Source organism: Pavona decussata, unplaced genomic scaffold (assembly GCF_977016875.1).
Source record: "Pavona decussata unplaced genomic scaffold, jaPavDecu1.1 SCAFFOLD_340, whole genome shotgun sequence".
NCBI classification, from domain to species: Eukaryota; Metazoa; Cnidaria; class Anthozoa; order Scleractinia; family Agariciidae; genus Pavona; species Pavona decussata.
Window position 1 is genome coordinate 14781 of NW_028145728.1, and position 23416 is coordinate 38196.

The 23416-nt window shown below is 40.0% G+C and overlaps 1 protein-coding gene across 1 annotated transcript in view; it reads right to left on the minus strand.

Moving 5' to 3' along the window:
• LOC146453239 (uncharacterized) overlaps nt 1-23416 on the minus strand; it is a 37437-nt gene that overhangs the window by 9579 nt on the left and 4442 nt on the right. The window contains exons 2-3 of the mRNA XM_085096830.1: nt 8023-8978; nt 4897-5463 (exon numbers count right to left, since the gene is read on the minus strand). Of these exons, the coding sequence (XP_084952956.1) occupies nt 4897-5463; nt 8023-8848 (1393 nt within the window). The 5' untranslated portion in view covers nt 8849-8978. The remainder of the gene's footprint in view (nt 1-4896; nt 5464-8022; nt 8979-23416) is intronic.

The window sequence follows — 23416 nt, forward strand, 5'->3', positions numbered from 1 at the left end:
TTCAGATTTCGTATTTATTGTATAAGTTTACTATTATTGTTATTATTTTCAAGTCATCAATAAAGACAAGTTTGGTTGTTTACAGTTTTATTGAAATGCAACAATACAAAGGTCCAGGAAATAAAAAATTCCATAACATTCATAGTAAGTTTAGTCTTGATTTTGTGGAATAGGGTGCTTTTCGTATAATCGATTGAGTAAGAATTTTCGCTTATCGATAGCAAGTTCCGTTGATTCCAACCAATCAAATCCTTCTGTGTCCTTAAGCTCTTTTTGAGTTTCCATCACTTTTTTGAAGGAAAGATCTTTTTTCATTGCACGCATCCACTGTAGATTCTCTAAGAGCACTTTTCTCAGCTCTTTTCTGTAAACAGGAACGAGATCGTTCACGGCTTTACTACGAGCCACGTTTTCTGAATCTCCCTTTTCTTGGTATTGATTGATCAAAGCGTTAAGCTGGGTCTCGTCGCGGTTCTCGGCTTCATCAAGAATGCGTGACCACGGCTCTAAGTTTTCTGTTTCTTCTTCTTCTCTTGAAGACTCAGTTCCTTGACTAGAGACTTCGCTTTCTTGGGAGAAATCGCTTTCTTCACTGTCTTCATAATTTCCAGCACCTTGTTGCAGGTATAAGGTATAGTTTGTGCTCGTCATCTTTGGTTTGAACCGCACGCGTTCTGGCAGGAAACTAAACTTCAAAAACTAACGCGTCTCTTTTAAAGAAAATCGGTGAAGGTGGGGTTACTAAGCGTTCTCCTTCATAAATAATAAAAAGATCAGACGGGCCATAACCAGGCCAAATACAGGCCTGAAAGGCCATAACCAGGCCTGAAAGGCCAAAATCACGCCAAAAGGGACAAAATGAGACAAACGGGCCATTTCTAGTCAGGTGTCTTATAAGCTCTCTGTGATAAGGGACGGTTCATTATTTATGGGGATGACCGGGTCGGATAAAAAGTGACCGGGTCATGAAAAATCCTGCCCCCGAAACGACGGGCTATGAGTATTTTAAAAAGCAGAATGACCGGGTTCTGAAAAAAATTTCTTTAATGATAACAATAAGAAAGACACTTCGTCACTTCAAAGTATTAATCCTGCTAACAAAACAAAACAAAAGCGCTGAAACGAGCAAAAAAATCGAAACAAAACAAAACAGCTGTAAAACAACGCTTGCAAGGTAACGTTGACTGGCAGTTTTGTCTCCGTGGCTTCGGTTATCTCTGGTGATTAGTGGTGGTCGTTCATTTCGATCTTTTCTGTCTGTTGTTTTGGGTTTTAGTATATATCTTTATAAACGTTACCAGTTTTCTTCGAAATGAACGTTTTTACATTTTTGATGGTGAAAAACTATGCCCATATTTGGAAAAAATAAAGTTTGTATGCAAATCAATGCATTTTGAGCGTGACGATGCAGAGAATGTGGCAACGCGAAGGTACATTAAAACAAATGAGTTTTACTTGTATGAAAGTGACAAAGGGATTTGTCATTGTGGCGTTCATGGATACAATCTTCAACAATCATTTAAAAGTGCATCTACAACTGCAGTCACTATTAGTTGAAACACTACGGTTAACACCCAAGGTAACTAACGTGCCTGTTGTATAGCACGCACTCGCCGTCCCCCCCTCCTCCAATGTTGTGTTCGTAGTGTGTCTTTCACTCCCGCTTGGTGAAATTCAACATTGAAGGGGAGAGAGCGAAAAAAAAAGAACAGAACCGTTAATTAAATTTTGTCTGAGCGTGTAGGCAAGGGCATAGGGTACTGTAGTTAAAGTTTTGGCACTGAGGTTTACTAACCCGATAAAAAACATTTTGTAAATACGTCGCGTTTTGCATCAAACCACGAAGGCCATGTAAAATTCACGAACATTGTCTGGTTCCATAGAGGAGTTGAATTGTATGACTTGTCAACTTTAGTATTATTTCCATTGACCGGGCTTTGAAAAATTTAAAACGAGTCAGGACGGGCTTAGAAATTCTGACATGATTCTACAACGGGTATTAGGGAAAAAACAAAAAGTTGTTTTCAATTATCCGACCCGGTCATCCCCATAAATAATGAACCTCCCTAATTCCCTTGTTCCGTTCAGGGTTTTAAAACAGGTCGCTGATAGTTTCCGATATTCTATTTCAATATCACTATTCCACACTTTTCCAAGGGTTTTTGGGGTTCCAACAGTAAACTTGCTAGCCATGTTGTTAAGGAACTGACGGTCTGAGAATCGAAGTGGACGATGATTTCGCATGAAATAGCTTGCGTGTAGCCGGTTCAGGTATTGTTACAAACAGTGAACAATACATCTGGGACTACCCAATCACAGTAGGTGTTGGGTATGACTTATTGTTTGTCAAACAAAAGACACACGAGATCATTCACATGCAAATGTTTGAGCTCGAGTCAAACATTTGTTAAACATAATTAGTGACTAACGCGGTGAAAAGATGAATAAAACTTTATTTCACTCAAAAACTTTAAAAATCTTTCAAAGGATCTCAAGACAGCTCTATTTCCACACAGACAGTAATGCAATATATTTAATTAGAACTAACAGGAAGATCTTGGTTCCTTATATTGTTAAGCACAGCAATACATTTTGATCTGCGTACATCTTGTGCAAAAGCTCTAGAATAAGAAGATAACTGTTTATCTCTTTCTATCTCTTCATGTTCTTCGGGGCTGATGACATAACCTTCAAAAGGTACGTGTAAACTTTCGGGATGATGGCCGTCATCACTTGCATACTTGAAATACGCCTGACGCAGCAAATCGTCTTTCTCTAAGCAAAGTGTAGGATCTGGGTCGTCTCAAGAGGCCTATTTCATTTTCTGGACATAAAACTTGTAAGATTCCCATACTTCGTCCATCCATTCTCTGTATCTAAGACCGTGAAATATTTTAGGACTTCCTAGACTGTTGAATTCGTTGTCACACATTAAAAATCCTTCCTCACATTTGCGTGCATGGCGCTGGCGCTGAATAAGTCCTTTCTGTTTAACCTCTTGGCGATGAGTTTCAAACGTCTCCTTTATTTCTCTATAAGGATGGAATCTTGTGAACCGTGGCTGAGATGAATATGAGAGCCGCTCCTTGGTAGCATGCGATATTGGCTGGTCTATCCACATGAAAAAGTTACACTCTTTTTTGTGGCACGTCAGAAACATGCGATCCTGGCTCCAGGGTTGTTTACATTTTCTCAATGCTAGCTTGTTAGAACAATCACAGACCAACTGAGCTGCATATTCTTTCACATCAGAGTGTGTATGATGCGCAATACGCTCTATGTCCTCTTTCCATTCTGAAGCAGGGGCAAACATAAAGCACATTTTCTCGGGACAGTACACATAGCAAAATCCTTGCGCTTTTTCTACCATTTCCAACGTTGAGCGGGGATGAAACGGGCAGAACTGACCTGGTAAGGAACTCGCTTTATCTTCTGTCAACAGAGGTGTACCGGCCGATTCGACTTGCCTGTTTGGAACCATCCTTGCGGAATATAGCAGCGAAAAAAAATCTTTACTCTAGTTGAATGATGCACTTGGCTGCTATTGCACTTTTATACACTTAAGGACAATGACTATAGGCTATGACATCATGTATCCAAAAATAACTTTAAAATCCTGTAAAACCGAAAATAGAGCATGACATCAGTCATGATAAACCTGTCAAACCACGGTTTCTCTATTTTTAGCTTATGATGTCATCGTTTTTTATGACATCATCCTCTAGGGTATTGTTGCCTCATCCTCCCGTTCCTACCGGTTTCTCTATTTTTAGCTTATGATGTCATCGTTTTTGATGATGTCATCCTCTAGGCTATTGTTTACTCATCCTCCCGGCTATTGTTTAACTCATCCTCCCTTCCTCCCGGTTCCTGAATCCCTAATTCCCTACTACTTGTGGAAAACATGTGATTAAACATATGAGGTAATGATATTGGTGTTTAATTGAAATAAAGAAAGTGATTCGTGGTTCAAAACATGGGGAACGGGCAGCTGCCTTTGATATTGCCTTTTTCGGGCTGTACATGATTGCCCCAGTAAAAAAAAAATATCAATCATTCGAGGATGTTTTGGAAGCATGCGCGAACGTAGTTCAACTCCTTTCAATGTCCGCCATATCGAAATGTGGAGAAGTCGCTAGATCAGCGTCTCTGTACGAAGAGACAGCTAACACCTAATTGATAATGATTATTTTATCACTGTCATCATTTTTGCAGTTTGAAAAACGTATTCTTTAAATTTTGAAAAGGCAATTCGAAAAGACTTGGGAAGATAGCTATCAATAATTTGATACTGACATAAAAATAGCCAAGCTGACAACTCTTATTGAACATTGGCCTTACAGGCACAACCACCCCATGTGTAAATCCAATCTACTTAGTTTCAGACTATAGGACTTGGATAGATGGAAACAGGCTAGAAAGAAGTTTCCTTTGGCTTAGAACGTAAACATCAGGGTTTCAGATATCCAGATATCTTAAAAAGATTGGCGTCAAAATGGTGGAATCTTCTGAATTTGCTAAAAACACTAATCAGGTCTTACTCTGCTGTGAGACACATTGCTTTTCTTGCCCAACTACAATTATGTGACGCATGGCCAGCATTCTATAGCTTTGGATCTCTGCAAGCTCGGCATTTGAGTTTAAAGCTGATTCGCTATCCACAATATCTCGGATTCACTGAGTCGCAGTTTCAAAGCAAGCAAAACAGCTCATTAAATACTGAAACATGGAAATATTTCAGATATTCCTTCTCTTTGAAACATCAATTCGCGGACCCCATGTTTGTTGTCAACGGCTTAGTCTCATTGGGTCAAAATTCTTAACTAACGGAAGTTCTCCAAAACAAGTTTTTCTTTAAACATGCTAGGTTGAGACATTCATACTATCTTTACTTACCACGAGCAAACTGCCTAGTTAACGTCTTGGAACGAAGAATAAAGTCAGATCGACATTTTCTGTACTCCGACTCCAGAATTGTTGTCATGAGTTTCACCTCAGTCAGGCCAAACTCCTTCAGAACATCCTCTGTGACCAGATAACTCTGTGCCATTTCATTTAGATAGCCTGTGTAATAATCTTCCCACAGCTCGTCCAGGATCAGCAGAGAGCTACACTCGACTGTGATTATTAAGCTTCCCAGCTTAGCATCAACAAACAGCACTTTACGCATCTCTTGTAGATACTGCAGATAACCATTAAACTCGTCCGGGCTTGATAAGTTTACAACCTGAAGGTACTTTGCTGCAACCGTCCTTAGAATTTCATCTGCAGATGGAATGTTTCTATTTCCAAAATTTGTGGGCAGGGAAGCCACTTCTGAATTTGATGTGATTATTGGTGCCACTGTTGTGGCGCCCTGGGTGACTGTGTCGGGTTCCTGTAGGCTTGTTACAGGCCTTGTAGCTTCACGCTGTGTACCAGGTCCTGTGATTGCTTCGCACTCAATCCTCATATGAAGACGAACTGTTGGTAAAGAAAGCATTTATATGTTTTAACTAAAACAAACAAAAAAAAAACAACAACAAAAAACTCAAAAAAGGTGTTCAAAGACCCAATGCAGAGGTATGCCGGAAAAGACAGGGATCCTCAAACCGAATATACTGAACCTGTCACTGAGAACCGTGCAGTAGCTAGCTGGGTTAAAAAAAAAACCATTAATGATCGTCCACTGTAGTAACTGAATCAGATCCTCCAAAATAAGCACTCCTTACACCTTTCTTCTTTCCTCATCACGCAGCGCAGAACATAAAGCCACTTCAACACTCTCCTCGTGCTTCTCACTTCCATTACGTCGATCTGACCTTTCGTGTCTCCCAGCAGGGCAGATTGAGGGACCGAAAACGTATACTCTTAAAGAAGTGATGACACTCACTTTACATACATACACTCATAGTGACTTTTAACGACATACTTTATGTTTTTTTAAAGGCATGTTAGTTAAGGCATGGTTTAAATCTAAAAGCAATTGTACCTCTGCAGAGGTTACCTGACAGACCATCAAACTTGGTATTGAAACAAAACATGATGACCAGAGGTACGTCATGTGAACTGTTATGATTGTATCTTTGCCGAAACAGAAAATCGAAAATGGCCCGTCGAGCCTACAGCCGTCGAGCATATAGTTATGGCATACGTGAATCTCTCCTGAATGGTTGACTTCAATATTTAGTTAGCGGATCATTTAACAAATAATAGGTCACGTGACTCAATAAACTAATAACTTCTTAATAAAACGAAACCTTATTCCATTCAGAAGAGGTTTAGAGACTACGCGACAGAAGCTACAACTACACAAGCTACAAACGATTATACACTTATATTATATAGTATCTACCACAATAAACAACAAGCTTTTTCTCGACATACTCATGTTAAGTTCCAAGTCACAATGAATCATTTTTGACCCTCCTGACAATTTCTTTTGCGCACAATTGCGACGTAATAAATCACGTGACCAAAATATTTAAGTCCTCAAGGCCTGGCTAAACCAGGAAACATTTTTGCGGAGGCAAACGTTTCCCAGTTTAGCCGCGCGGAAAACATGTTTTTGCTTCAGGTCAAAACCGGATAGAAATTTTGCTTGCGAAACATATGCTTCCCAGTTTAGCCACCATGAAAGCAATGTTGATTAGTTTCGAGTTTCCAGTGCTGCTCATTAAAAATGTTTCCTAGCAACGGCGAGCGTACAAAAGTGGCTTACGGCGAAGTCGAAGTAGAAGAGCCACAAGCAGGTCAGCAGGTCAGCAGGTCATAGAAAAGGGAAGAGAAAGAAGGAAAGGAATTGAAAGGACGAGGAGATAGAGTTACTCGTTACCTTGTATGAGGACAAAGCCTGTTTGTGGGATGTAGCTCATGAAAACTGCATGTATAGGAACAAAGAGGAAGTGGCTTTAGTACTGTCAAATTGATGAAAAGATGGGGACGAGAACGTGTAAAGATTCTTCTTCAGACTTCTTCGGAAATCAGCTTATTCTTATGCGCATGCATGACCCTTCGTTTTTCGAAACAATGTGTCCTCGTTTAGCCACCGCGGCAGCAAAACATTTTATTTACTTCCCGTTTATTTGCCACGACGGAAACATAACAAGAAACAATGTTTCCGCAACAATGTTCCTAGTTTAGCCAGGCCTTAAGGAACTTAAGGTTGCTGTAAAACTTCAATTATAAATTTATCATCACTCTAGGAATTTCAAAAAATATCGATTTCAAAGGTAGGTTTTTTAACTTCGCTGGGGGGTCTTAATTAAGGAATGAGCCATGCCTTAATTTGTTTGGGTTTGTCCCAGTGTAGAGTTGCAAAACGATTAATTGAAACAATCACTGTCCCAAATATATAGAAAGACCGAATTTATACTGAGAAAAGTTTAATACCTTAAGTTCCCCGACATGGCTATCAATGGTTCAATGACTAAATCCCCGAGGAAACTTAGTAACCAAAACCTAATATGGGGCAGCCACTGTGACAACGTGATTCAAAAGATTGCCTCTTGCAGGGCAGGCATTGTTAAATGGGTCTGACAGTTTGTCCCATTGACGTCATAATAATTATCTACAAGCGTTAATTCAACCGCACTTCGATTATTGTAGTCAGGTTGTATGGGAGAAATTTTGCCATGAAGCCATCGAAACTACAAGGGTTTCAAAATCTTGCAGCCAGTTTCCTACACAACTAGGGTGGAAAATTCTTCTGAATACTCCAAATTTATAAGTCGAACTTATACAACTTCATACTCTTGTCGAGATTCCTTGAATAACTTGGTTATTACACTATCCCTCACACTGTCCTCGAAGGAGTTTTCACTACAGTATGGGTGGTGGACGTGTGTTCTTTGGAATTGTTTTTTCAAAAAATGTACAACAAGCGGAATCTCTGAAAAAATTACAAATATAACAGTTCGTATAAATGTAATACAAATGGTTCATATTTAAGCTTTTGGTATTGTAATAAGTACTTTAACCTCACATTATTTACTTACTTTTTAGCACTTACGTACCCACTTACTTACTTACTTACTGACTTACCTCCAGATGGCTGAGTGAGGGGAGGTGAAGAGCTCAGTCTGTCTAAAGCCTCATGCATCTCTCCAAGCTGATCTTTTACCTGAGCTGATCCTTTCTCCAAACGCTCGATCCCTTCACGGACTTCCTCAGTCACCTCACGGACTTCCTCAGTCACTTCACGGACTTCCTCGGTCGCGCTGTTTAGACGTTCTATGGATTTCTTAACTTCCATATCCTCTTTATACCATCTGTTCAGTTCTTGGGCATTCATTTCATCCTCTAATGTAAGGGGATCCTTCAAAAATTTATCAACGGTCCTCTGCCATTCACGTTTCCTTGCAGGACTGATCTGTCCTGCAATTCTCACAAGAGCTCCGCTGATTTCTTCCCAAAGCGATGGAAATTCGTCATCTGTGACCTCCATACTTTGATTCACATGACCGTAAATTGAGTTTCGGTAATATTTGATTCTTGCCAATTCTGCAGTCAAGCTGTGGTCAGAACTGGGAGGTAGCACATCCCAGCCTGTGGCAGGAGGGGCGAGGCCGCATATTGTCCTTAGTAAACGGAAGAGAAGAGTGACATCAAAATCTGTTGACTTGCCGTACACCCCTGGGGAGGGGAAAAGACAGTCCCACTGTGGCTTGGTGAGTTTTGCTGCCTTGAGCTGTCTTTGCGTGGCAGGATTGCTTAGCAGTGTGGGAAGATTACTTGGGGGACGAAGGACATCAAAAATCTCCCTTAATAAGCTAGTTCCGCCAGCTATAAGAAGTCGTGTGACACGTTGGAAATTTCCTTTTCCAGCTGTCGAGCGGAGCACTTCATCTGGGTCTAGGGCAGTTGCCATTTGAGATGGTAGCCAGTTGACGTTTTTAACCTGACAACTTAATACTTTGTCGCCATTCAGGTTGCAGTTGAAGGGTTGTCAGCTTACGGAGTGTCAAATTCCACGACGAATTCCACGTTCGATAACATACCTGTAAAATGAGATCAAGTTCAGAATTACTGAATGAGTAACACACTTGGATAACTGGGTCAGTTTCTAAACAGACTGTTGTCCTGCATGTGAAGGTAATTTGGCCACCGTAAAGAGATTCGAGTGCTAGGACTTCCACTCGGTTCTCTTTAATGATGGGCAAATTACCTTATCTATTACTGTGCTGTTGATAAACCCAAACATTCTTAACATAGTTAGTCTATTGAGGCAAGGAATAACTTCTGCGGTGTAACGAGAGAATATCTGGGGCGGTCTCCTATTTTTAGCGCCATTTTGAACAGTCTAAAATCATTATTTATAACGGCGGAAACGATAAAGTTTTGGCCCAAGTTTACCCTACAAGTTCAAAGAAACTGGTATTAAAAATTGTTGGACGCAAATGGCTAAGATCGACATGGAAAACTTCCAAAATTGGCCGATTTGCCAAGATTGGAGATTTTACCAAAGACGGACGTGAATGACAAATTCACTACTTATGTGAAAGACAAATCCATTCATGAGACAGTCCTGGATTCCAACCCAGTACCCAGTATCGATTGTCTCAAAACCCCAGCAGTCGATGATTATTTGGACGAGATATTTGAGTCTCTCGGAAAGTCATATGGTCGTGAAAGTGACAACAATCTATCCAAGGTTCAGTCCCGACTCACTAATGTCATGGGACCACTTGGAAAATTATGGCTTACTTTAGAAAAAGTTCGCACTGGGGAATCCAGTGAAGATCTCGATTTATTTGACTGCCTTAGGCTGGTGGAACAGTCTGTCTCTCTTCTGGGACAGGCAAAAGTAAGCCTTTCTTATACACGTAGGCTGGAAGTCCTCTTTCGCCTCACAGGGGACATGAAGAAAGCCAAAAAACTTCTTACTAAACACGGGACTTCATTAACCAAGTCTCATAAGACTGTTTGGGAAAAAGTCCTACAAGGCTCTCCGTACAGCAACAAAGATTAGGAAATCTACAAAGGAGATTTCACACCATATTACTGGTTCCACTTCCTGGCCTTCCCCTCAGGCCTCCAGAGGCAAAAGGTATTCTAGGCAAGATTCCAGAAGCTCTCAGCCCTTTCGTCGTGGGCCCTCATTTCAGAGCAGAGGTGGGGGCAAGTCTGTCTCCTTCCGAGGAAAGAGCTCTTACTACAAAGGATATCCAAAAGGCAAGTCAGTTAAATTCAGGGTCAAAAGAGAGCACCTGAATCAAAAAGACAAGCTCCAGATTGCAAAAGAATTTCTGGAGACGTCATTACAGATAGTCCCAACAGACATCCAACCAGCTCTACGAGAACTAGGTTTGGACACATCAGTTTTAAGCAGGTCTCTGCCATTGGCAGGGAGACGCCAGATTTTTCAAACCAATTGGACATTACTGACACAAGATCAGTATATTTTACAAATAGTCACTGGTGTGGTGATTCCCTTTCAACAAACCCCACTCCAGACAAATATGCCCCCTCATATATCTCACAATCAGTCAGAGAAAGAAAACATAGAGCAGGACATTGCAGCAATGTTGCAAAAAGGGGCGATTCAGGTGGTCTCTCCAATGAAAGGGGAGTTTATCAGTCCAATATTTCTGGTTCCGAAGAAAGACGGGGGGAGCAGACCAGTGATCAACCTCAAGAGGTTGAATTCCCACACAGTGTATCAACACTTCAAAATGGAGGGATTGCACCTCCTCAAACATATAATTCAGGAAAAGGATTTTATGATCAAGATAGATCTCAAAGATGCTTACTTTTGGGTACCCATGAGCCAGCAGCATCAGCCTTTCCTGAGGTTCATTTGGGGGGGCACACGGTATCAGTTCACTTGCCTCCCTTTTGGTCTAGCTCCTACCCCTCTTTACTTCACAAAGCTGTTGAAACCAGTGGTGGCCCTGTTACGCAGACTTGGCCTGAGGATGATTGTCTATCTAGACGATATCATTGTGTTCAATCAGACTCGGGAGGGAATATTGCGGGACAGGGACTCACCCTCTGGTTACTTCAGAATTTGGGTTTTGTAATCAATTGGAAGAAATCAGTGTTAGATCCTTCACATTGCATGGAGTACCTAGGCTTTGTGATAAATTCAATGGAAATGAACTTATCATTGCCAAAGGAAAAAATGAATCAACTCATCCAGTCTTGCAGAGACCGGATTCGGGAAAAAACTGCCTCCGTCAGAACCCTAGCCAAAATAATTGGGAAACTGACTTCGTCAATGCAGGCTGTTCTCCCTGCACCCTTGCATTACCGACACTTGCAAATGTTGCAAGTGAAAGGTCTGCTAGCAGGAAAGAGTTACGAGACAATGGTATCACTCAACCAGAATTGTCAGAATGACCTTCAATGGTGGGTGGATCAGATTTCCACCTGAAATGGTTGGTCAATAATTACTCCAGCCCCCGACCTGGTAATAACGACAGATGCATCACTGCAGGGCTGGGGAGCAGTCTGCCAAGGGGTTCGCACGAAGGGACTTTGGTCTCAGCAGGAATCAAACACCCTTCATATCAATGCATTGGAGCTGAAAGCAGCATTGTTTGCTGTGAGAGCTTTCACTGCCAAAGAAAGGCAGTTGCATGTCCACCTGAGAATGGACAACAGGACAAAAGCGGCTTATGTATTGAAAATGGGGGGGACACGATCCTTGGTATTAGTAGGGATAGCCCAGGAATTATGGGGTTATGCTCTGACCAAACAAATTACACTGACAGCAGAATATCTTCCTGGAAAATACAATCACGAGGCAGACTGGGAGTCCAGGCACTTCCGGGACTCGAGCAATTGGAAACTGAATCCCAGCATATTCCAGGCACTAGATCAACTCTGGGGGCCCCTAGAGATAGACCTGTTTGCCGACCGTCTTAATGCTCAACTGATGAACTAAGTCAGTTGGTTTCCAGACCCATTTGCCCAGGCAACAGATGCCTTTCAGATTCCTTGGTCGAAACTGAAAGATTACAGCTTTCCGCCTTTCTCAATGATTTGCGGTTGTCTGGCAAAGATCAGGAAAGACCAGGCAACAATAGTTATGATAACACCAACTTGGCATACACAAGCATGGTACCCAGTTCTACTAGAAATGTCTTGCAGACAGCCAGTTCTGCTCCCCCCTCTCGAGAAAATCCTTATGTCTCTCAGTCAACAGCCACACCCCCTTGTTCTACAAGGAAGCTTACAACTAGGGGCTTGGATGGTTTCAGGCAAAACATCCTTGCAAAAGGAGTTTCAGAGCAAACTGCTGAGTTACTCAGCTCCCACTCCTGGCGCAAGGGAACTACGAGGGCTTACAATAGCGCCTGGTCACAGTGGTGTGGCTGGTGTCATCAGAGAGAACTTGATCCATTTTGCTCCACTGTGGCCTCTATAGCTCATTACCTCACAGAAATGTTTAACAAAGGCAGATGCTATCGTACAATTAATAACCACCGCTCAGCAATCTCAGCATTTCACAAGCCCATTGAAGGCTGTAAGGCTGGGCAACATGAGCTGGTTTGCAAAGTATTGAATGCATGTTTCAATGCCAGGCCACCACAACCAAGGTATGTGGTGATGTGGGATGTTGATAGGGTGCTAGATTATATTTGCACCCTAGGATGTGATGCCAACCTTTCGGACAAACAGTTGACCCTTAAGCTGAGTATGCTGCTTGCCCTTGCTTCAGCAGGCAGATCCTCTGACCTTCGGGCTCTTGATTTAAGATACATGACAGTAAAAGAGAGCTGCATAGTCTTTGAGCTTGGTCGGTTAACAAAATCTAGGAAGAAAGGTCAGTGTCTCCTTAAGTTGACATTCACTGCCTTTGACACTAACCCTGACTTATGTGCTGTCTCAACCATAAATTGTTATTTAGAACGCACTAAAGGATGGCGCTCTGATTGCAATAAAAATCAGCTAGTGTTAGGCTATATCAAACCACATAAGGAGGTAGTTCCTTCTACAATTGCTGGGTGGTTAGTACAAATGATGAAAGAATCAGGGGTTGACACCTCCGAGTTTCGAGCTCATTCAACCAGAGGTGCTTCAACCTCTAAGGCCAAAGCTAAAGGGCTCTCATGTCAGGAGATAATGAACATGGCAAAGTGGAAGAAAGAATCCACTTTCAGAAGACACTATTTAAGGGATATTGTCTCTGAGGGGACAGGACAGGATGCCTTCCAGGCCACGGTGCTCCAGGAAGGTTAGGTGCTTTGAACATACGCTATTATATCTTATTGAGGTTTGTGAAGTGAAATTGGAAATTTCATCAGTGCGCGAAGCGCACGCATTGAAATTATAATTTCACGAGCAAACCGAAATAAGATATAATAGCGTCCCACCCTGTCCCACCCATTTATGTTCCCTATTAGGGATTTAAGAGACAAAATCTTATTTCGGTTTGCTTCCTCCTTCCAGGTGCTAAGCACAACTAGGATGTGTAGTGACAGTCAAGACCCTTGAAAGAGGCCTAATGGAGACTTACAGTGACTTGATCAATGTTGTAGTTTTTCTTATTCAAACTGCATGTCATGCATTTTTTGATAGTTACCATATTCCACTCTTTGGGAATGTTTGAGCACACGTTTGTACTCCATTATTGTTGCGTTTATCACTTCATTGTTTATTATCAATGTAGTGCATTCGTTTTTCACGTGCAAAGCGGTTACTACATAACAGTAAAGTTATTTTGTTTCCTATCCTACGTCTCAACTCGTCTTCTTCCGCTCCCTTGCGCTCACCGATTTTGGAGAATGAAAGGGGAGAACACGGAAGCGAGGCTCTATAGCCTCGATTTGACTTTGAAATGGCTTGAATTGGCGGGAAAACGGGGAGAATACGCTATTATATCTTATTTCGGTTTGCTCGTGAAATTATAATTTCAATGCGTGCGCTTCGCGCACTGATGAAATTTCCAATTTTGTTTGTAAAGTTTGTAATAGCTCACATTTTCAACCAGGTCTAAGAAATAGGCCCGAAAGCATGAGCCAGTGTGAGTTCGAAGTTTTCAATCCACAGGCATGAGACTCATGCTGAAGGTGTGAGAATTTGGCAGGTAAAATGTTAATTAATGCATGCATGCAGACTGCTGGCTTTATAGACTTTTGCTGTTTAGGTACTTCAACACCTGTACGTATTTAATCTTTAAGCTTTGCCGGCTCAATCTTGTTTCAGATTTCTCTCACTTTTCGACCAGTTGATTCCAGGAAGGAGGTCCACAATTAGTGAATTTATTTGTCATTCATCATAATCCTCAGATCAAAATCTGACTGTGATAGGTAAAGACAAACCACTGTACAAATATTGTTTAAGGAGAATTCCATGTAAAGCAAGACATTGCATCCCCCCTAGTTATGGAGACCAATAAAGTCAAGGGGAGGAGTCAGTTGTTTGTCGTGAAATTAAAACCAAAGCGCGGTAAATAAATTTTCAAAGAGACAATTCTAATCTTATGACTCCAGTCCACTGAATAATTTTGAATGTATTTTTTTGTTAAATAATCTGTGCTTGAAAATACTATTAAATAATAAAAGTTTCAGTTGCAAACTCCCCAAGCCTTGCAAAAATCGTGGTAGCCTATTAAGAGTTTTTTTTACAGCCCTTGTTCCAACTGTTTCTCTTAGCTAGTGAGTTTTTCCACAAAAGCAATTGTTAGTAACAATTTTACAGTGAAAATTTGCACTGTATTTGTCAAAGTTCATTTATGACGGGAGAAAACAAAATAAATTTGATAGAAAGGATCCTATTGGGTGCACTTTATTGGCTTGAAACCCTATATGAAATTGACACTTCAAAATCAGTTGACCCTGACAAAATCTCTTGCACTGTCTGAAGTCCCTTATATAATTAATTCGCTTCCCTCCTTGCAGGAAACAATTTTCAAGTACGCTAGCTTAGCAGTCACTGCTGAATGGTATGGAGTTTTGAGGTGTAAACAATTAATATCGCAAAGCTTTTCAGTTATGTGCTTTGATTGATAATTGATGAAAAAAAAAATGTAGATAGTAAAATGGGGGCCTTTCACCAGCTGAAGAAGATCGACCATAGCTGGTCACATGTCCTCAATAGGGTCTACTCAGACTGTTCACAGTCCCCATATTTTTCCGCGGCATTCTCGAGACTTGTAAGCTTCGATGGAACTGCCGCTATCTTGGTTTGTTAAAGCGAGCGCGCTCTGGGGAGAGTGTCTAAACTACCGAGGGGAGGACCCTGGTGAAAATCTTTGGAGGATCTTCAAAGATCTTCAAAGATCCTCCAAGATCTGCAAAGATCTGCAAAGGTCTTCTAAAGATCCTTGAAGACAAGGATCTTTTAAAGATCCTCACAGATCCTAGAGGATTTCTTGAGGATCCTATAAAGATCTCTTGAAGATCCTGATGAGGATCCTTTCAAAGATCTTCTAAAAGATCCTGCAGGATCCTCAGAGATTTCGTTAGGATCCTACAGGATCTTGAAAAAGATCCTTTAAAGGATCCTTTCAAAGATCTTTGTCAGGATCCTTAAGGATCCTCAAGGATATGATGAGGATCTTACAAGGTTCTTGGTAAGAACTGTTCAAGGATCTTCCAAAGATCTTTGTCAGGATCCTTAAGGATCCTCAAGGGTCTTACAAGGTTCTTAAAAAGATCTTAGAAGGATCCTATAAAAGATCTTTGTCAGGATCCTTAAGGATCCTCAAGGATATGATGAGGATCTTACAAAGTTCTTGGTAAGAACTGTTCAAGGATCTTCCAAAGATCTTTGTCAGGATCCTTTAGGATCCTCAAAGGTCTTACGAGGTTCTTAAAAAGATCTTTAGAGGATCCTATAAGAACTGTTCAAGGATCTTTCAAAGATCTTTTTCAGGATCCTCAAGGGTCTTAAGAGGTTCTTTAAAAGATCTTTAGAGGATCCTATAAAAGATTTTTGTCAGGATCCTTAAGGATCCTAAAGGATCTGATGAGGATCTTACAATGATCTTCAAAGGATCCTATCAGGGATCCTTGAAAGATCTTTGTCAGGATCCTTAGGAATCTTCGAAGGTTTGATGAGGATCTTACAAGGATCTTAAAGGGATCCTATTTTATCTCTTTCAAAGATCTTTCCCAAAATCCTTAACAGTCATCATGGATCTGATGAGAATCTTAGAAGGATTTAAAGAAGATCCTTTCAAGGAGACAAAAAGGATCTTAGAAAGATTTTTGAGGATCCTTTCAATGATTTTTGTCAGGATCCTTAAGGCTATAATTATTATAATGATCTTACAAGGATCTTTAGACAAACTTGTTATGATAATCTTATCAGGTTGTTAGAGAGAACTTTGCAAATCATGGTCTTGTGATTAACCAAAATATAGAATAATAAACAATTCACTAAAAAAATAATTGGGGTTGCTTTGGAACCAAACAGGCTAATTGTACCAATTTTGCAGTCATGGATGAAATCACCTTTCAATCATGCATAAACCATACACAGTCACATGGCAATGCAGTTATAAACCTCACCTCAAAGGCAACAGAACTAAATATTTTTTTCTTGCAAAGAAAGTGGTCAGCCACATGAAATCTCAACAAAACAAGATTTCCTGGGTCTACAAATATTTTCACAAAAATAAAAGACAAGCAATGACTGAAAATCTCTTTCTTCGACTTTGACAACACAAACTGCTAAAGGACGAAACTTTACAACATTAGATTGTGACAAGAGAGGATGAAGGTAAGAGAGGTAATCCCCCGTATAGGCCCTATTCCCATCGTAATCCCTCTGAAGTTATTTTTAGAAGGTACCGATTTTCTCGCGGATAATGTTACCTCGCGCGTTACGTGTCTTTCACCGTTTACAACGGCTACATGTTTACACCGTTACAACGGCTACATGTAATCACAATCATACACTTCCATAAAAAAATTGTATCTTGCGTTACTTCCAACAAATCTCTAAGAAATACATGTGATTTGAAAGCTAATAGAATGTAGATTTGAATGTCCGAAGAGATTTTAAACTCGCTGTGACAAAAATATCAAAATTTTCGTGCCGCGGTTGGGATATTTATGCTCGTCTGTTCAATCGCGGCTTCAATTCAAATATAATGTAACACTCTTGCATAATAAAGCTAAGATTTGTTTCTCGCCTTTCCTTTAAAGAATCTCTTGGCTACTTGCGTGATTAGAAAGCTAATAGAATGTAGATTTCAATGACCAAAGGGATTTGAACTCAGTGGGACAAAAATATTAAAATTCGTGCCGAGGTTGTGATGTTTATACTCGTCTGTTCAATCGCGGTTTTGACAGCTAAATGTAACACTCGTGCATGAAAAAAGATTTAGTTCTCGTGTTTCTTACAACGAATCTCTTAACTACAAACGTAATTTAAAAGTAAATAGAACGTAGATTTCAATGACTGAAGGAATTTTGTACTCACTGCGATAAAAATATCAAAATTCTTGCAGGAGGTTGTGATGTTTATACTCGTCTGTTCAATCGAGGCTTTCAATGTTTCGACAGCTATTAGACTGTACCACGCTTGCATGAAAAAAGATTTGTTTCTCGCGTTTCTTCCAACAAATCTCTTAGCTACATGCGTAATTAGAAAGCTAATGGAATGCAGATTTCTATGACCAAAGGGATTTTGAACTCACGGAGATAAAAATATCAAAATTCTTGCCGGAGGTTGTGATGTTTATACTCGTCTGTTCAATCGCGGGTTTCAATGTTTCGACAGCTAAATGTAATACTCTTGCATGAAATAAGATTTGTTCTTGCGTTTCTTCCCAACGAATCTCTTAACTACATACGTGATTAGAAAGTATATAAAACGTAGATTTCAATGACTGTAGGGATTTTGTACTCACTGCGATAAAAATATCGAAATTCGTGCCAAGATTGAGATGTTTGCATTTGTCTGTTCAGTCACGGCTTTTAATTTTCGCCAGCTAATTGTATGTTATATTCTTGCATAATTTCCGCACAGCTGGGCTCTAAAACAAATCATGCCGGAGCGATTCTTTTCCAATCTGCGTTGTCCAAATATAACCACTTTAAACTCGCATTCGTCCACAAAACATATGCAGGCACCGCTTTCTGTATGCATGTTCCCCATTTTGTTTTAAGATCAATTCGCGAAAGACGCGTAGCATTGCGTGGGAATCGGCTCAGCTGTCAACGTTGGTAAAATTCAGGATATATGATTGGCTATCACCTAACCCTCTTGGGACACTGGATCTCGCGGGAGATCTAAAAATAACTTCAGAGGGATTACGATGGGAATAGGGCCTATATGGGGGATTACCTCTCTCACCTTTATCCTCTCTTGATTGTGATCAGTCGATTCAATATTAATTTTTGTGATTTTTGGAGCTGCAATGGGACAATATTGTGTTTTTTTTAGGTAACAACTGATGTTAGCCATATCAATGCATGAGTTATATTTTAATCCTATTTTACCTGATAGGGAAAAAATAGAGAATCTATTTTATTTGTGTTTTATTTTTATTTTAAGCCTATTTTAAAGCAAGATAGAACAAGGTGTTGTATTTTATTACTATTTTCTCATAACAAACTGAAAAATAGCCTGTAAAACAGCCTGTAATCCTATATCACTATTGCTCAATAACATAGTAATACACTGTTTTATTTATATTTTTTCTACAAATAGGATAGGCAATGGCCAGTTAGATTGCCTGTATCACATGTTGTATGTACATATTTTGTATACACCAAGGGAAACTTCATCTTCCTAATCTAAGGTGAAGTTACTATTTGTATTCATCATTGTTGATGTATACACCGTCAATGTTGAGCCATATAAAAAAGACAAATGCATGATGTATACTTATTGCATATACACTTTTTTGCTCAATCTAACAATTACATATACCAGGTACTTCTTTGCAATAAACTTATAAACTTTAAGCTTATGTATGCAATAATAACAAATGGTTTGGAAGAAAGAGCAAGGATGTACTTATTTTCTATATCACAAGATTGAGCTGTATTTTTGTTATTTTAATTGGGCAAATAAACACATAAAACCAAGATGAGCAACTGATATTAGTATTTGTAACTGGCCTGCTTTCCAGGAAAAGCTTTAATAAAAAAATGAAGCTTATATTAAACTTGACTTACATGTAGTACACGTCACTGAAATGCATTTGTGAAAACAATATTACATTCAGACCTTCTTCGATGGATCTCGACTCCATTTGATGCCAGAAAGAACAACAATGCTTTCAATCATAATTCCTACAACTTTCATGCACAGTGCTAGCTTTTAAAATGAGCAAGAAAACGTGGGGTCACATCAACACCGGCAGCCATCTTGGATTTCATTCAGACTGGGTAGACTGGGCACGAACAAGGCCATTTTGGTCAGCAGATATGCCACTGCAGGCTCGCGGAAAAGACCGTTTCATTTTCGATTTAGGCGGAATATTCAAGAAAACAGGAGACATTTCCCGTGGATTTTTACCTCTGTTAAGCTTCAAAATGTTGGGTTCAAGCAAAAAAATGTGGATAACCACTTTTAGCAAGAGGTAAGCTTTGAAATCAATAATTTTGATGAAAAAGACTGCATGAAAATGTGTGATTTTATAGAAATATTGATCTTCTATATATTATGGGAATTTCGAATGCATGTGCTTCTTGAATCTTATTTGAGCTTAACTGCAAATTCGAGATTGTTAAGGTAAACATTCCCTATTTATTTTTGTTATACATGTAAAGCCTTTGCAAACGTTTTTACAGAGTAATTTGTAGCCAGGTTGTTATCATGTCTTGGTATAAGCTGAAGACTTAGTGATCTTGGTTTGATTGACGTTGCATGAAGAACTGGAGTTCATGTTCAACTTCATGGAGTGTATAAGCTTATATTTTCTGTACCACCATGAGTTAAAAGTTGGATACCCTTGTTTTGCTCAGAAATCAACAAGATTGTTACAGATGAGAAGCTCACTGAAACGGATGTTTCGAAAACGAAGACCCCAAAAGCGAAGACCGAAGACCTAACACCCCCTCATCGAAAACGAAGACCCCTGATCGAAAACGAAGACCCCCTCATCGAAAACGAAGACCCCCTCATCGAAAACGAAGACCCTTTGATCGAAAACGAAGACCCCCTGATCGAAAACGAAGACCCCCTGATCGAAAACGAAGACCCTTTGATCGAAAACGAAGACCCCCTGATCGAAAACGAAGACCCCCTGATCGAAAACGAAGACTCTTTCGCCTCAGCTCAGACCTAAAGACAAATTCTGTCAAGTGCCTTTGTCAGTATTGACATACACAAGACAGCATTTGTATTAAACTGCGATTTAGGGGAAAATTAGGTATCATTACAAATCCTGGGAGGGGAAGGAGTGGGTTGACAATACTCGTGTTCGTTTACCTAAAAGATGGAATCCGGAATCCGGAATCCGGAATCCGGAATCCGGAATCCGGAATCTGGAATAAAAAAAAAACAAAAATGAAAATTCCTCGACATGAAAATTTCAACGAAGGTTAAAGTCACTTGAGAAACAGTTTTTATAGCTCTTGAAAAATTATAATATCAGTCAGGAGCCCAGTGAAGTTTTCAAAAGTTTGCCTAAGTGTTAGTATTCTAAGACAGTCCCTTTAAAGCGTAAAACTTTAAAACACACCAAAACGACATCTATCTATTTTTATAAAATCAAATAAACGGAATCCGTAAATCAGGAAAGACTTTCTTTCCTTTCTATTTTTCTTTTTCTGTGCAACTTGCCGTATGCTGATTGGCTTGTGAGTAGGGAATTTTCGTTCTTTCGGAAGAGCTAGGGGAGAGAGATCTGTACGATTGGTGGTGTTTTGACAGGCACAGTAGGCAAATTAGCGCATTCACAATGGTGACGATGGAAATATATCTTTACACATGTCATAAAATTGTGACTAACGTATATTACGGCTCAACAAATTGTTTGGGCATAAGGGTGGGAATGGGGCTTAAAATACTTAGACTTATTACCTCTAAATCAATATCAATAGATCTACCGGCTTCCAAGGTATCTAGAATTAGAGGATATAAAATAATTTGTTATCTACAGCCTGCTATTGTGATTACTAAATTATGGGAAATCGTTCACAGGCTCCTGAAGTTCTTACTGTATTTCAAAAAAGGCCATCGACATAAAACGTTTCCTTTGTTCCGGCAGCTCGACACTCTTTTGTAAAAAGGTGCATAAATGAATACATGCATACATGATTGAACGTACGAATGTATGCCGGCAGGCATGACAGAACCACGACCGAGTGAGTGAGTGAGCGAAGGAACGAAGGGAACGAAAGAATGAACGAACGAACGAACGAACGGACGGACGGACGGACGGACGGATGAGTTGATAAATGAATAAATAACTTTGCCCGCTGTCTATCCAGGGTCCCGTTTCTCGAAAGTCCCGGTAACTTATCCGGTTCGAAATCAAATATTCAAATGAAAATCTAAAGAATAAAAGTGCGGGTCGTAGCTAACAAACCAGTCCATTTTGTTTTGTTAACTGATAGTTTTGTCATATTATCTGCAAAACTATTGAAACCTCGACCTTGAATGTAAACAACAACAGCTTTCCGGGCCAGTTAATTATCGGGACTTTCGAGAAACGGGCCCCAGGGTCGGTGCCAATTCAAAGCTTTTTTTTTTAAGATGAAATCTAAGCCACCCTAATACGGATTTGTTTCAAGACTTTTTATATTATTATGCAAAGACAGTGAGTCTTGCGAAGAGTTGATGAGTGATAAACGCAACACTGGCTCTTTTCTCTAGTTAAGTTTCATTGTCTATCTACGTGCTATGGCAGGAGGGTAGGAAGAGGTGTGGGGGTATTTAAGGGTACGTTTGAAGATTGTGAACCTTTATTCCAAATGAGTGGCTCAACTGCCTAAGCAATTGAAATCTAAGGGAAACTTTTGAAAATTTCACTGGGCTCCTGACTGATATTACAATTTTCCAAAAGCTATAAAAACTGTTTCCCAGGTAACTTTAACCTTCGTTGAAATTTTCATGTCGACGAATTTTCATTTTTGTTTTTTCTTTTATTCCGGATTCCGGATTCCGGATTCCGGATTCCGGATTCCGTGTTTTAGGTAAACGAACACGAGTATTGTCCACCCACTCCTTCCCCTCCCAGGATTTGTAATGATACCTAATTTTCCCCTAAATCGCAGTTTAATACAAATGCTGTCTTGTGTATGTCAATACTGACAAAGGCACTTGACAGGATTTGTCTTTAGGTCTGAGCTGAGGCGAAAGGGTCTTCGTTTTCGATCAGGGGGTCTTCGTTTTCGATCAGGGGGTCTTCGTTTTCGATCAAAGGGTCTTCGTTTTCGATCAGGGGGTCTTCGTTTTCGATCAAAGGGTCTTCGTTTTCGATCAGGGGGTCTTCGTTTTCGATGAGGGGGTCTTCGTTTTCGATCAGGGGGTCTTCGTTTTCGATGAGGGGGTCTTCGTTTTCGATGTGGGGGTCTTCGTTTTCGATGTGGGGGTCTTCGTTTTCGATCAGGGGGTCTTCGTTTTCGATGAGGGGGTCTTCGTTTTCGATCAGGGGTCTTCGTTTTCGATGAGGGGGTCTTAGGTCTTCGGTCTTCGCTTTTGGGGTCTTCGTTTTCGAAACATCCCACTGAAACATGTGTCGAAAAGCGTATACTTGGCACTGCCCAGATCACTGTCACAGTGATCACTGAGTGACCACTGGTCACTCAGAAGAACTGACTTAAATGCACTTTTTTCTGTTGTACTGCAGATTTTCAGCTCAATAATGTTGTCAAGGCTGATACTCAATCGTGCAGCTTCAGAGTCAAGTCAGCAAATCCTGCTCAATAAGCTAAGTCACTTATGACCGTTGGACTCTATTTTAACTGATTTGATTTTGTTGCAAATCGTGACTTCTGCTACTCCTACTGAGAAACAATAATTATTACCAAATAAACTTTTGTAACTTGCATAATGGAGTATTGGTCATTACTTGATATCATATACATGTAGTTGAAAACAGCAAGGGTACAATCAATCTTTTTTTACGAAATATCCAATCATTTTTCTTTTTTATTTAGCACTTCCCCTGAACCTTTACATAATTCGAGACAAAGCCATTTTCTGAATGTTTCTTTCCTGAGAAGTTTGCTGTGAAATTGTTTTTTGCTGTAACTTGTTTGTAACTCTGGCTGTGGAATACGGTCTGTGAATGACAAATTTATATTGTGTGTAATGCATGTAATTAACCATCCAGATATAGTTAGGTGCAGGAATATATGAAGTATTGACCATGAAATCATTTGCAGTGGCAAATGCTACAACTAATTAAAACACATGAACTATGATAATTCTAGACTTAGAACAAGGATTTAAACCATCACCTATTTTCAACCTACATGTATTTTATAGCTATTTTATTTCTGGATCTATAAACAAGCAGAGTGCTATTTTAACCCTATTTTAACTTGCATGACATACATTTAATGCCCTATTTTAAACCTGT